The sequence below is a fragment of the Anser brachyrhynchus genome, assembly GCF_964034855.1.
Source record: "Anser brachyrhynchus genome assembly, chromosome: 3".
Classification (NCBI taxonomy): Eukaryota; Metazoa; Chordata; class Aves; order Anseriformes; family Anatidae; genus Anser; species Anser brachyrhynchus.
The window spans coordinates 10,351,369-10,366,664 of NC_137696.1; the positions used below are offsets into that span (position 1 = coordinate 10,351,369).

The window sequence follows — 15,296 nt, forward strand, 5'->3', positions numbered from 1 at the left end:
GATAATTCGGCTTCTGATTGTGTCTTAAAAACAAAATTGTAAAATTATGTAGTCTTTTTGTGTATTTTTTTGTTTCTTTTTAGGACAGAAGAGGAGGTAGAGGATTAAATCTGCATGAAAGTGTTTCAAGTCTTTTTTTTTTTTTTGTGGGTTTGCATGGTTCCTGTGATGGGTTCTGTCTGTATTGAGGTTCCTAACTCGAGCGGTTTGAAATGCCAAGATTTCTTCCTCAGGGGTTGCTGCTCTAAGGCTCTGCTTTGTAGTTTATTCAGGGTGTTCCTGGCCCTGTGTTGAAAGCTACCTCTGCTGCAATCTGTGTACGTCTTGTACTGACAACCACTTTCTTTTCTCCTTGTCGTCTTCCCCTTCCTACCACAGACCTAATCTAACAAAAGGATGGATTTCACGGAGGCTTATTCTGATCGGTGTTCCACTGTGGGACTCGCAGCAAGAGAAGGAAACGTTAAAATGCTGAGAAAACTGATTAAACAGGGGTACAGTCTTGATGTCCCAGATAACAGGGGGTGGATGCCAATCCACGAAGCAGCAGCTCACAATTCCAGTGAATGTCTGAGGCTGCTAATTGATGCAGGTAAGGAAAAAAATACATGAAATAGTTCAAATTGCTACTAAACTCCCCTGTGAAATAAAATAAAAAGTAGGTTTCTATTATTGTGTTCTTTTGTAAATTTGTTTCGTAGATATTGACTAGATATGGTAAAGTGGCCATGTTGTAGCCTGTGAATGACAACTGGTTTTACTTTATCTTTTCAGTCCAAGGTAGGTACATGCTTTGGGCCAGCAATAACTAATGCTGCTGTTTGAAGGAGTCCAACAGCATGTTCATGGACATGCTGCAGGCCTCACATCTCCAATAACTCAGTTATTTTAAGTTATTTTAAATTATTTTAAGAACCGTGTTTTGCAATTTATTGCAATTTATTGTTATAATCTGTAGCTCCATCTGACAACTACATAAATTCAAAGACGTTTGAAGGAATGGGTGCACTGCACCTTTCTGCACGCTGTGGGTCTTTGGAAAGCGTCGGTGTTCTTCTAGAAGCTGGAGTCGATGCTGATGAAGTTACCACTGAGGCAACCACCGCACTCTTCCTAGGTGATGCATGCTTTTGTGAAATCTTAGACTGACGGATATGTGGGGAGAAGTTGTGGTATATTCCAGAGTTTATTCTCTATCATGTTTCCTATTTTTGTAACCTAAATACTATGCTTTGCGCTCAGAGGTGGGGTAGGTCTAGGAATTGCTTTCAGCTTCAAAGCTGAATGCGCTGCCCCTTCTTTCCCTCCTTCACTCTCCATTTATTTGACTTACCTGATCTGAGGAGATAATGTTAACGATGAAGATCTTACTGTTCAGAAAGAGGCAGTAGTTCTTCAAATCTTCCTGAAGGCTTTATGCTTTTGATCTCCAATTCATGGATGCTTCATGTGTATTACCACTAAGATACTAATTAGACAAATAAGTTGTTATTCTTATGTCTGTCTTTCTAATGTACATAAACCAGAACTGGAAGGGATATTTACACCTTTTGTATTGATTGGCAAGTTATTTTTTTTTACCGAGCTAAGGAAAATAGTAAGTTCTACACCATGTTTAACTAAATATAAATTCAGTTTCATGTTCATACACCTCAAACAGTATGTGAATGATGTTAAAATACAGTAGGGTTTGCTGTGGTGGCTATGGGGCATTATGGTGGTAAACAAGGCTTGTGCAGAATGAGAGTAATTTTTTCTAAGCACATCACTTGTCTAATAAATAAAGTTCCAGGCATATTAACTTCTTGTAATAGGACATGTAAAATTGCTAAAACAATTTCTCTGATTTTCATTTGGTAGTTCAACAACTAACGTTCCTTAGTTTAATATCTTCTATAGTTTTTGTTTACATCTTTAAATGCTTAAGACTTCTGTAGTGAATCCTCAGAGTACAAATTATCGAATTAAATATGCTTCTTGTTTTACACACACTATGACTGCCACATTAACTTTTATCTACAAGTCTATTGGCACTTTATTTTTAAACAACTAAATAGGTTATTTATTTAAAAGAATCTGTAGCAGGCAGCACTTGTGGGGAAATCTTCGTTAAAGGCACACTGGATAGAGGTGATTAACAGTATGTCTAAGTGCTTACATAGATGAGACTGTACCAAGGAACAGTCCTGGGGTTGTGTAGCCAAGGGATTTTCAAAACAGAAAAAGTTCATGGCCAGGTATCCAGAGTGTGGAATAGGGCTATGGCACAGTTCAGTGTTGGACACTGAGTACTGCAAGCCAGAGGCACCCATTTTGCAAGCATGTGCATGAATATTTGAAAAATAGTGATGATTCACACGTGATTTATCACCATATCAAGCACTCACTGGTACACAAGAATTGTGTTTTGGCAGAATTGGTGGTGGGAGAAATACAAGGATGAGTCAGGATACTGAAGGGAGGCTTTGTCTACGAATATACTTGTGTAAACTAAACGTACAATTTATAAATGAATTTTATATAGACGTTAAACCACAGTTTTAAACTTTTCTATAACAAGTTTGAGTTTGGAGGAAGTTGTTGGAACATAGCAGTGGGCTTCCTAAGTTCAGGAGGCCACTGCAGCTGTCTCAGTTAGCTTCCAGCTGCGGAATTGTCTCAGATTCACAGGAGAGAAACTTGCTTTTGTTGTCCATATTGGTGCAATGGGGGTGGGATTTTAACACATCTAACTAGACATTTTGCGACTGAATTTCCATTCTGCATCTGTGTTTTGCAGTTTAAATGTAAAAGGCAAGTAAGCAAATACAAGTATAAAAGAATTAGGATTACTGTGTCAGGAACTTAGTGTTGAGAGCATCTGAGATTTTCAATGAGTTCTTTAACTTAATAAGTTTTTTTTTGTTTGTTTTACTCTTTTATTTGAAGCTGTTGAAAACGGACATGTAGAGGTTGTAAAGCTTCTGCTCCAACATGGAGCAAATGTTGAAGGACCTCATTCCTGGTCTGGGTGGAATTCTTTGCACCAAGCTGCTTTTCAGGTAACCTGTAAGTGTATCATACCATTGCCGTGTAACTGGTGTATTCTGAGTGGTAGTTCGTGTATTTTTTTGCCGTTTTATCAGATGATTTTTTTCCTAACCTACCCTAACAGTCATGTACATGCAATGTACAGAAGAGTGTATCTGATATGATATGATGAAACTACGTGACATGTTGATGTTGGGAAGCAATAATTATTTAACTATTACAAATATTGCATGCACTTACAAGCTCACTGACTGTATCTGTTACAAGATTTTTTTGAGAAAGAATTCTGTTTAGTATTTCCCGATCACTGAGATATAAGACATGTTTCTAGCATGGAAATATATTAGCTCAATTGTTCTATAAACTAATTTAATTTCCATTTGTATTTATTAAGTAAATGAACAAATGTGAAAAAATAAATCATTTAATTTTTTCCAATATTAATTTTCCAGTATATCTCTAGAATATATTGCATTTTTTCTGATTTCTGTTTAGAATGGGGGGGGGGAGCAGATTATGTCAATTCCACGTCTGTTGTTGTTGTTAAGAATAAAAATATTTATTTCAGGGATACACTGAGATAATTAAAATACTCCTGGAGAAAGGGGCAAGCATCGAGTGTAAGGACGATTTTGGAATTACACCTTTGTTTGTTGCTGCTCAGTATGGAAAGCTGGAGAGCTTAAGAGTGCTTGTATACCATGGTAATTGCAGTCTTTTGTTTGGCTTTATTGTTTTTAAGCTTGCATCAGCCTGTCATCAGATACAATTTTAGTTCCACTTTTACACTTCATAACTTCACATTTAAATAATGTAATATAGTTGTAGTTACAGTTAGGTATGCAAAACTACCTTAATTACTTAAAAGCTTATTTAGGAATTTGATGTTGTTTTCATCAAGTGATAGTAGGAAATAATAAAACTATGAAAAAAAAAAGTAAGGATCATCAGGGTTTTCAAAAAACCTTCAATAGCACTACATTAGCACTGTTTTGATGACATCTGGTCATAAAGTGTCAGCAGTAGTTTCATCCAGATAGCAAACAACTTTCATGTGTCTAAGTGCATGTGTAACCCAAATTAAGTGAATAACTTGTTTGTTTTGTGTTGAGTAATCTCAAGTGTTGAATTTATGTCAGGCGCAGACATCAACTGTCAGGCCAAAGACAGAGCCACTCCGCTACTGATTGCTGCGCAGGAGGGCCATGCCAAGTGTGTGGAGCTTTTACTGTCAAAAGGGGCAGATCCAAACCTCTACTGCAACGAGGATAACTGGCAGTTACCTATTCACGCAGCAGCTGAAATGGGCCATAAAAAGTAGGTGATCAAAAATACGTTCAGACAAAGCATTCTGGTATTAAAAGCTTAATCAACAAAGAGGATATTCAGCTCTAAAAGGAAGATAAATGAGTTCTCAAGCTGATTTGTAGTTTAGAATTTCTCAACCTTTTCATATTTTAAATGTCTGTTAGTCCTAGTGAAGTGATCAACTGTTTTGAAGTCACCTTCTAATCGGGGTCTGATCCATAACTGAGTAACTCTTTAGAAGGGTTTCCACAGTCCTCAATCAGATACTAATTCAGGTAGTGGCCATGCTATTTGTGCATTTTAAAACGTAAAGAACAGTAGCATATGATTCATTTATGACTTTAACAGCTCTTAATTAGAATTACAGTTGTGTCTGTGAAGTAGCAGAAGTAATTTTATGCAAATAATGAATTAGCTGAACCAGGAAGAAACTGAAAGCCACAAAACAGTTCCTTTAGTCCTTCTTATTCTAGCTTTGCTCAATTCCGATGAAATAAGTCACTTTTGCAGCTGAAAATCAAGAGTGGAAAGAAGTTCCTGGAGTAACGGGCCATTGTGGAAAAGCATTTGTCAGGAACCCCGTGGCTGCACATGCGTGACAGCACTTGTACTAACGATGATGCTAACTGCAGGTCTCGCAGTAGGTACTTGATCGTAACTGTTGACAGCAGAGGTTCATGAACTGAGCTGTCATTGAACTTTGGGTGTCAATTTGATGCCTCTTCTCAAACTGATGAGGAGGGCAGACTGTGCTCAGATACTGAGCTGCTTTTTCTTCATTTTATCAGAAGCAGAAGATGGGTTGGCAAAAATGTCAACGCTAGGAATGTCTTCAAATCAAATGCTGCATTCATAGCTGTCGCAGCACTACGTAACTGGCAGTCTGAGCAGCATCAATAAATTCTCGTAGCAAAGGAACTGGTGTTTACCCTGTAATTCTCATTAGCTGGGAAGGATGTGGAGGGTGAAATAGACTGATTTTTCTGCTTCAGTATCTCAGTGAGTGTTGTCGAACAGAAGGAAATACTCATTTTATTTGCAACTTGCATATTGAGTTCACTTCCAGACTTTGTAGGAGTCTAGTTTTAAATGTGCACCAGAGGTACTCTATTGTTGTAAAAAGGATTGTTGGAAAATAGGAAATAAGTCTCTCATTTGAATTAAAATGTATGTATTGGTAGCCTCTTTCGAATAATGGAATACAAGATTTTAGAGGCACTTGAGTCTGTACGTGGCAGTGCAGTTTTTTCAGCCCATCATCAGTGTAAATCCATGCGGAAGCATACTGTTACGAGTCTCTGTATGAAATGACAATGGTTCTTCTTCAAAGCAAACTAAGCAGTGAAAAAACAGGTAGGGTTTTTTTCTTGAGTTGTAATGACCATATGAAAAATAACCATACATTTGAAATGTAATCGTTGCATAAGGTCACGCAATTAAATAGTGTTTTTTAAATATTTGCAGTATACTAGAGATGCTAATACCAATTACTGACCGGATTTGTGACAAAGAAAAAGGCAAAGTGAGCCCTGTGTACTCAGCAGTATATGGAGGTAATAAAGAATGTTTGGAAATGTTACTTAAAGAAGGCTACAGTCCAGATGCTCAGGAGTGCCTTAGCTTCGACTGCAGATCACCCTTGTGTATGGTTTTCCAAAAAAAGTAAGTATAACTCTTCTATTTTGAAATTATTCATAACTCTGCTGGTCTTTTATTTAACTATTTTTTTAAATGTGTGGGGTTTCCCTGCCCTTTTTCTTCAACTCGTGAGCTGGCAGAATCAAACCGTAAGTACAAGGATGGTATGTGGGGTTGTTGTTGAAGGCTCCTAGGGGAAGCTTTGCTCTTTGAAGAGAACTCCTGTAGAACATAATTGCACTTTTGTGCTTTATTTATTTAAATTTATTTTATGTGCTTTATTTTTTTAAAAAGCCTCCTTTTTTAAAGAGGCTTTATTGACACACCTCTGTCTTCTGGGAACATGACTTGATGCTGTAATTCAATACAGAGGACTCTTAATTAGCTAAATGCTTTTTGGTAAAGATGAATTACTGGAAAATATGTATTTTCTGTATGCCAGTCTTGTGCGTAAGACTAGCAGAATTAATAAGCTCAACATTATAGCTGTAAGGAGGACTTGAAAATGGAATGATAAATAATTCGAGATCATGACCCATTTCTTTCTATATCTGGTAGATAGTGCACACCCCTGGTATTCAACAGGAAATAAAATAATGCTTACTTCATAATGCAAAGGCTGTCAGAGTAGAGGAAAAATAGTAAGGTATAAGAGCCTTACTGCTCTGTATGCGTACGGTATGTCTGTGAGCTGTTCTTAATGAACTTCTTGTTGATTTTTTCCTTTAGTAATGAATCTGCTTCTTCATTTTTCTGTGGGAAATTAATTTGTGGAAGAGTGGGCTATTATTCTAAGATATCCAGATGTTGCTGTCCCCAAGTTCGCCTTCTCCTTCTCCCAGAGTGATTCAGTGTATAAAATACATGAGGGACTAAATGCTGACACAGCTCAAAGCAAGATCGAGAATCAAATCTGGGTCACTTCCTGGCAGTGCTGAGCTTTGCACAGAGCTCTAATGTTTTAGATTCTAATTGAGGACAACTACCTGATACTGCTTTATGCCTTAGGGCAATGGAGAAATTTTAATGTGGTAGAGAATCCATTTGAAAACAACTTTTTAAAAATTCAGTTCATTGCTGTCTACCGTCTAATATTTTGCCGGAATTCAAGTTAGTTGGCCCTTTGTAGATAGTCCTCCTCAGGAACATTAACCTGAAGTAATGTTACGTGCCCAGTGTGCTTCGTTAAAGAAAGTATCTTCACAGAGACTTTGAAATTTTCTTAAAACTCAGATTCTAACAGAGCGTTTCACGTTCATGGATCAAAATTAGTTGCTTGTGCTGTTGTTCAAATTCGTGAACTTCTGGTAGTTTTGAATTTTGTTCACTGGGGGGGGTGGGGGGCATTAAAATGTATTAAACTGCACATTATGCAGTAGATGCAAAAATATAGGGAGATTCTGTGGCTACCTTACATTTGTGACCCATGATTTCAGTTTCTTATTCTTGATTCTTGTTTTCCACGTATGACCTGTTCTGATTTCCTTTATTTAAGGAAGAAAAATCAAAGCATGCAATACTTCAACAGTTCCAAAAACCCATCACCTGCAAACCTTCTTGGCCAAAATACAAAGATAAGAGGAGATGTATCTTGGTGCCCCGACCGCTATAACTAACTGAAGTTTGAACACAGGCGTACAGCCTATTTGAGAAATTACTTTTTGTGAGAAAGCCTGCCCTCATTTAAAATGATGGTGTTGAGGTGATATACCTATTTTCCCTGGATAAAGCTAAAGAACTAGCTTGGCTGAGATTTTGATTGCTGAACACATTTGAATATTTGTGCCTATTATAATTGGTAATAAATTGATTTTACTAACATATTTTTTTATTTTCCCAATACGCTATTTCAGTGGGTTGCAGAGCTTCCTGCAAATAGAGCTGCATGTAAACCCTTAAAATGTGCAGCCATTAGGGTGGTCCCTGAGCTGTGGGGTGCAATCATTTGGTATTTGCATGTAATTGTCTACGTAACGTACATGGCTTTTTGAAGGTGGATGAGCACAGTGCCTTCTGTTTGTAAAGGGCACTTGGCAGATGGGCAGATCGGTGGCGTGGCAATGCCTCTGGCTACAGATACCGATAAATGATGACTTTGGGTGCTTGCTGTTTAACAAAAAGTCCTGCTCTGAAGAGTTGGAAGCTGGAAGAAACCATGGGTTTCTCAGGACAGAACCAACAAATGTGTTAAATATAAGGACCAGGGTCTCCTAAACCAGTTTTGGTTTAAACTGATGCTTTCTATAAACAATTGCAGTCAGCCTGGTGTGATTTTCTTTGGGTTTGTGGGGATTTCTGATAGAGGAAGTATGCTCTCTCACTGGCAACAAGTTAAAAAGTCAGATGCTTTTCTGTGAAAAATTAATGGGATGTCCTGTTCCATGTGTGCTGCTTGTAGGTTTTTTAATTTAATTGGTATTTTTCTGAAATACGGGATCACGCTGCTTGGGATCAATTTGGGATATTGCCTGTGCCATGAAAAGTTCACATTGTTTCGACACTTCTTGAAGTTGGGCTGTTCACTGCCTTCTGGCGATCAGTTATCAGAGTTCATAAGTTACGCAGTTAAAGCACATGAGGAGTACAAGGAATGGCTGCCCCACCTGCTCTTGGCTGGTTTTAATCCAGTGAATTTGCTGTTCAGGTTCTGGTAAGCAGACAATGTTATCTTGTTTTTTCTTAAATGTTGTATGTTAATCTGTAAAGCTGTTGCCAATGCTGTTTAACACGTGCTTCCAGCTGAGAGCTAGTGATTATCAGTTGTCATGATCAGGAATGGCAAGGGTTAGGGAAGGTCTGAAATAAGATTCATGGATAATGGCTGGATTGAGTAAAACAAATGGCTGTTAGGAAGATGGCAGAATGAAGACTGTTCTATTCCTACCCTAGAGAAAGGCATCTTTTCTTGCTTTTTAAATTCAGTATTTCTTAAAAGCATCCATGTTTTGTTGCAAGTCGAGTTTCTATGTATAATACAGGAATCATAGGAAGAATTTCAAATACTGAGAAAGGTTAGGAGGGATAGGAAACAAGTGGAAGGTGAAGGTGGCCTGAGGTTAGGCGCAAAGGAAAGGGATAGAGCTAGAGCTTGTGTTAAACAAAATATTGTGGCAAAAGTATTCTTCTGTGTATAAGTAACTGCTTCGTGCTGGTTTATATTTAATTAGGCACCGCAAAGTTAAACATGTACATAAAATTATGAAGTATTTGTTACTTCCTTCTGTTTTTTTTTCCTGTCCATGGAAAAGATGCTTAGATTTGATCAACTTCATACTTCTGACTGGTTAACAAGATGATTTAAGCTCTGTAACGTCATTGCATGCATTACTTAACTGTATGAAAGGAGTACGATTTTAAGATTTACTTAGTTTTTAAATACCAATTTATATTTGAGCTAATGTTACATTGTTATGCTCTCAGTATTTTAAAAAACATTCATTTATGACTTAGTGAGATTCTCTTGTTCATTAGCATCCATGATGTGCTGAGCAGTAGAAGAGCATATGTAAAGCTGGGCATGTCTGCAGTTTTGTATATCATATTTATACACAGGAGACTAAGAGACTGCATAAGTAGAAACACTACAAGATGACAATTCAGGGAGTAAACGTGCATTTATATGATAGGAGATGCTTTTTCTTATTTTGTTATCTACAACTGCTTTTACAAAGTTTACTTTTTTGTTTAAATACCCACTTTTTAAAAATAGTGCATTTTACATCATAATCTACAGAACTGATGTTTTTGTGAGCTTAACTTCAATATTAACTATTCTGTCTTGGAAAGTAACAGGAGGATAATAGAGCAATGATAGGCATAAGGTTGATTAACTGTCCCTGGCTCACTGTGCAAAACATCTGTATAATTATAAACAGGTCAGTCTAGAGCATTGGCATTTTTAATTACCAGCAGGAAAGTGAAGTCACCCTTCTCTTAAAGAAGGCCAAGCAGTCCGACCTCGCTCCTGGGTGCTTTTCAGTAAGTGTATAAAAGTTCAGCCAAATGTGAAATCTCAATGTTGGAAACTGAAATAATAAAAACTAGAAAGGACGTAAAATATTTTTGACGTGACTCTCTCAAAAAAGGAAGTGTATTAAAAATGTTTAGTATTTGTGTGTGTTTACAGCATTTTATATCTCCATTTAGATGAAAATTCAGGATTGTATATATCTAGATAAGAAGCTTTTCTATGAAATTGCGTGACTGTTCATTATGTGTAGTACTAAAAAAGCTGTTTTACCTGCTGTTACTTTAAGCCTCCTTATAAGCTCCATCCAGTTAAACTATTGCTAAAAGTTCTTCCTACATTCTAAAGAAATGAAATGTAGGAGAGTTTGGAACACTTGCAAATTTTGTTGGTTTGTTTAATTTTAAATAAGTAGCTAAATATTTGCTATGTTGGTTTTTTTCCTCAAACATGATGGTAATGCTCCTAATGCCCTGGTGTCTCACCATCTTAACTAGAATTTAGGTGTAAATTGAATAAGAAATAAGTGCAGAGAAGAGTGCTCTCTTTTACCAAGGCATTTGTATTTCAGAACAGGTATTTTTCTCCTGCAGTCTAGCTTACTTCTGAAAAAAAAGTAATGGAGGAAGATAAAATTGTTAGTAAGGAGTCATGCCGTCAGAATTACTTTGAATTTCTATTTAATGGTTTTCTATTTCTGTACTTGGAATATATATTGTTACAGATTTGTTAGAAACAAGAAGCTTTCTGGGTGTTACTTCTATTACTATATTTATGCTATTGTGTAAAGTGATATCTTACGGATTTGCGTTGTGCAGGATTTACTCTGTGAGTGAGGATGTCCTTAATTTCATTCTGGAGTTCACAAACTGGAAGAGACTTCCCCCAGCTGTCGAACGAGACCTTTCAGACTACAAAGAGAAATTCAGCTGGACTCCCAAGAGCCATTTTGGTAAGCAAAACAATTAGGGAAAAATAAGTCTCTGTATATACTGATCTCCAGGATGTAAGCGGGAAACAGCTTTTTGTCCTAACGCATGAATGCAAAGAAGGTCAAATAGTCAGTAGATACTGCTTGTCCAGAAACTGGGCAGCAGAAACAATAGTTACCTAAAACAAGCAAACAAAACATATCTGAATGAATTTTACTCATTTCATTGTTCAATTCATAGATCATGTGTTTGAATTTGGGTTATCTTCTCCACTTCAAATTAACAAGCATGCTATAAAATATGGGCAGCGACTGTAAGTTAGTACTGCATCTTCCTAAAGATCCTCTTCTGGGAAGATTTAAGGGAAGATTATCAGTATTACTTGGTTGCATTTTCTAGACAATATCCCACTGACTTTGCTTTTAAATTTCATTTGTATTTCTAACAAAGTGTCTATCTTGTCTTGGAAGCATTGACAGTAATTAAAATAAAAGCCATCTATATCATCACACTAAATACCTGTAAATCTGGAAGTTCATTATCACTCCTATAATTGAAACAAGGTCAGCCAAAAAGATTCAATAACAGATTGTCCAGTGCTTGATGTGTTCACCTTCCAGAAAAGCAGCTTTAACACGGAACTTGCACTGTGACCTATACATTATGTTACTGAAAAACTGCTCAGATATGTTAGTGACTCGGTTTAAAGCATATTCTTCTTTAAATTGGCTACAATAATTTTGAAAGTGTCTAAATTAATATTATTAAATAAGACTTTCTTTGGAATATTTAACGCTAATGAGGATATATTTTTGGAGTTTTAAAAAAAAAGGCTTTATTTGGGGAAATTTATTTGGAGTTCTTGTGGTTCCTTTGCTGTTAATAAATGTATTTGTGTTGTAATAGTATTTAATACCCTGTAACCAAATAGTAATATTTGTAACTTAAGTATTACATGTATTATATTTAATGATATAATAATATATTGTTACTATTATTATTATCTATTACAAATAGCAATACTAACCAAACCTGCAGAGAGGAAGAAGGTGGGAAGACAGTTTGTTTTCACTTTTTCATTCTTTCAGCCAAGAGCAGTCAGGGCAAGCAGGCCAGCTGCTGTGCTGAGGCTTTCCCCCTTGAGGAGTATTAAGTATTCTAACTGGGATAAGCTGGTCGTGTGAGTGAGCACAGGAAATTAAAAATGAAGGGTTCACGCTGAAAAATTCAAGAACTGACATTCATACCTCCACCTGAAGGCTTACAAAACGTATAGTCCCCTAAAGTTCTGTATTTCAATAGAGAAGGATGAGTATGGCAGGTGCATAAATGATTGCAGTTAATATTATAGCAAAAAAGCTGATTGTAGCAGAGACATGTCCTTCACAGTCAATAATTCTGCCTTGTTACCTGGCTGAGACTGGGGGATTTCAGAGGGATCTATGTAAACTAAGTAGACAAGCAGTGTAATCCCATGGTTCTGTTCACCGTTTGACTTGTTTTGTATTTCTCAGCCTTCATTCCTTCCCTGTCTCACCTGTGTCGTCTTGAGATCCGGTCCATTTTAACGAGCGAACGCCTCCGATCGGACCGGTTCATCCGGGACTTGCCGCTGCCGGCCTGTCTCCAGGACTACCTCCTGTATCTAGATGTACTGCGGGTCAGCGCTGTCCCAGACCAGGAGGATTGCCTGGGGCAGAGAGAGGAGGCAGTTTACTCTGCCACCACCTCCAGCTCTGAAGATGCAGAGAGGAGGGACAGTCTGTAATGCCAGCGCTAGCTGATGGCACTGCCAGCGACGCAAGGCCGTGGCCGCAAGTTTTGTAAAGGCAGTTAGCAGGCACCAGGGAAATACTTCTGTAAGTAAGGTTGCAGAAATAAGTCTTCCCATGCTGCAGTTTTATACTATATTGGGATGTTTGTTACAAGCTCTATGATGTGCTCATTTAAAAAGTCTTCTTGTAGCCTTCTAGGTCTGCAAATATTTTCTGATTTTGAAAGGAAGTGTTTAACTCTTGCAGAGTAAAATTAGCTTGTTCAATGAACAGAGCTTATATAGTAGCTGAAATCTATTTGGTCAGACACTGTTAATAGATACCACATTCTAAGTACAGCATATACAGTACAGTACAAGGAAAACAATGGTGTATTATTGTTGTTAAGTTGTATGTTGGGGAGTAATCTAGCTGAACCAGAGGTAGAAAATTAATGAGAAAGGGTAGGGTTTCCTAAATAAACTTTTTCCCCCCCCTCCTTCCTTGTTCATCTGTATTCAGCACTTGGAGAGCTGTTGTTCTTTTATCATCATTTTCAGTCATCTTTGAGCACCTCTTCCTATGTCACTTCCCTTGGAACTGTTCATGCCTGTCTCCCCACACTGTTGCTTTTAGTCAATATTGTTGTAGTTACTGAAGAGCAAATCATTGCATATGAACATTAATAAGTTAACATGATCCAAAGTCAAGGGATTTGTTTGTATCTCTTACTCAGTAACTAATACACCAATTTCTTTAAAACTGTTTACAACCTTGATTTAGAGTAATAATTTCTTAAGAATATCCCTTACACCTCAAATATGTTTACAGCTAGCACTGAAGCCTACAAGAGCTGCAGCTATAATTTGGAGAAATAGTTGCAGTTTTCTGCTCAAATTTACTGCAGGATGTAACTTTAACTTTTGTGTTCTTTAGTAACAAACTGAATTATAAATGAGATCCTTTCCTCTAAATAGAATTTCTTGCATAAAATCTGATTAACTTGTAGTGTTTGTGTTTTTTTTTACAAAGCTGTATCAAACTGCACACTTTCATTATTAGAGTACAACACATTTTGCAGCCATTATAAACTAATTTTCTTTGTGTTAGCAACTACTTCGCTTAACAAAGGATATATGAGAAAATAAAAAATACATTGAAGAGTTCTTACCGTTCTTGTGTTATTCTCAGTCTATGCGCCATCCATTCCTGACTCGGAAAGGCGCAGCTATGTCACATCTCCAGCCTTCCAGTTTGGTGAAAATGTCCATGGGAAAGGCCAAGATAGCCTCTCCCTTCTCTTTGAAGGAACTTTCCACTTGAAATACCAGGAAATTCCCACTTGGAATGTGGGGAAAAGGCCCCCCCTCCCTTTGGAGGAAATTCCACCCTTTTGAGAAAATTCCTATTTGGATTGCTGGGAATTTCTTCTCTTTGGAGGGAAGTCTCATTAGGAAATGCCAGGAAATTCCTTGGTCATGGCCAAGGAAATTTCCACTGAACACCAGGAAAATCCACCTCCTTTTGAAGGAAATTTCCCTAGGAACTATTAGCTATTTCTCCCTTCTTGTGAAGCCAATTCCCCCTTGGGACACCAGGGAACTACGACCCCCCCCCACCCCCCCTCCCCCCCCACCCTTTGGCAGACTTTCCCATGCAAAAATCCCAGATGTCCCCACACATGCACAGTGGATGAAGTTCCCACTTCAGGTAATAGCTGTTTCCCCCAGACTTGGAGGACGTTTCCCCTGCGGAATACTAGGAAACACCCTTTGGCTTTGGAGAAAATCACCATCACAAATGTGAAAAAATTTCCTACACACTTCAGGGGAGAATTTCCCCTTGTAATGCCAGGAACTCCCTCCACTTGCCATGCCCGAAGTGTCCGGTGCTCACCCGCCCCTCCCAGCCCAGCTCCATGGTGTGATGTCTGTGCAAGGGCCGCTGGAGTATGCCCTGGGCAGCAGCTCCCTGGCTGTGCGCCGCTGTCCCAGCTTGTGTCAAGGTACAACAGCAATTACCTTCACCTGGTGCACTGGGTGCCCTCTACACTCAGCAGCTTGTAAAGAACGCTCATTTCCCATATATTGTGGCACCCTGCCTGTGACCTTTGAGCCTGCAGGAGGCCAGAAAATGAGATTTTCTTTGTTTCCAAAGGCTGACTATGTACCTAGAGCTGCATCTGCTCTGGCCCTGCTCCACTGGGAGTGGCGGGGCTGGGTGACAGCTCCTGGTGGGGAGGTGGCGCAGGGTAAACAGGAGCAGTTTTATTGCAAGGGCAGTGCCGCTGGTCCAGCATCTCGGAAGGAGAGCAGGATTGCAGAAATGGCCTAAAATGAAGAGATTTCCCAAGCCCTTTGCTTTCCTTTTACTTAATTTGCTAGCCTGGAGATCTGGCTCTGGGCACTCTGGGTGGCTGTTGCAGAGGGCTCCACAAGAAGGGGATGACTGGCTGGGGCAGGAGAGCAGGGCAGGGGTAGGGGGAGGCCCCAGGGGGCAGCATGAGGCACTGATAGGGGCTGCTCACCCTGCGCCCTGCCCGGCTTCTTCCCTGCGCTCACCGGGGTCGGGGGGGGTTGGCTTGGAGCCCACGCGTGGTCTCCCCTCATGTAACCCACAGACCCTGATATGAAACGTCCCCACAACCACAACGACATGACACCAGTG

General features: G+C 38.7%; 1 protein-coding gene across 6 annotated transcripts in view; it reads left to right on the top strand.

The window, feature by feature from the left end:
• Nucleotides 1-13,795, top strand: part of ASB3 (ankyrin repeat and SOCS box containing 3) — a 32,090-nt gene extending 18,295 nt beyond the window's left edge. For 5 of the 6 annotated variants that reach the window (XM_080587572.1, XM_080587571.1, XM_080587570.1 and 2 more), the window contains 9 exons: nt 379-592; nt 959-1,117; nt 2,929-3,041; nt 3,599-3,734; nt 4,170-4,347; nt 5,803-6,000; nt 8,375-8,626; nt 10,762-10,895; nt 12,390-13,795. In XM_080587572.1, the coding sequence (XP_080443698.1) occupies nt 397-592; nt 959-1,117; nt 2,929-3,041; nt 3,599-3,734; nt 4,170-4,347; nt 5,803-6,000; nt 8,375-8,626; nt 10,762-10,895; nt 12,390-12,643 (1,620 nt within the window). In that variant the 5' untranslated portion in view covers nt 379-396 and the 3' untranslated portion in view covers nt 12,644-13,795. The remainder of the gene's footprint in view (nt 1-378; nt 593-958; nt 1,118-2,928; nt 3,042-3,598; nt 3,735-4,169; nt 4,348-5,802; nt 6,001-8,374; nt 8,627-10,761; nt 10,896-12,389) is intronic. The other variant, XM_080587575.1, reaches the window with a different exon arrangement.
• The last annotated feature ends 1,501 nt before the right edge of the window (nt 13,796-15,296 follow it).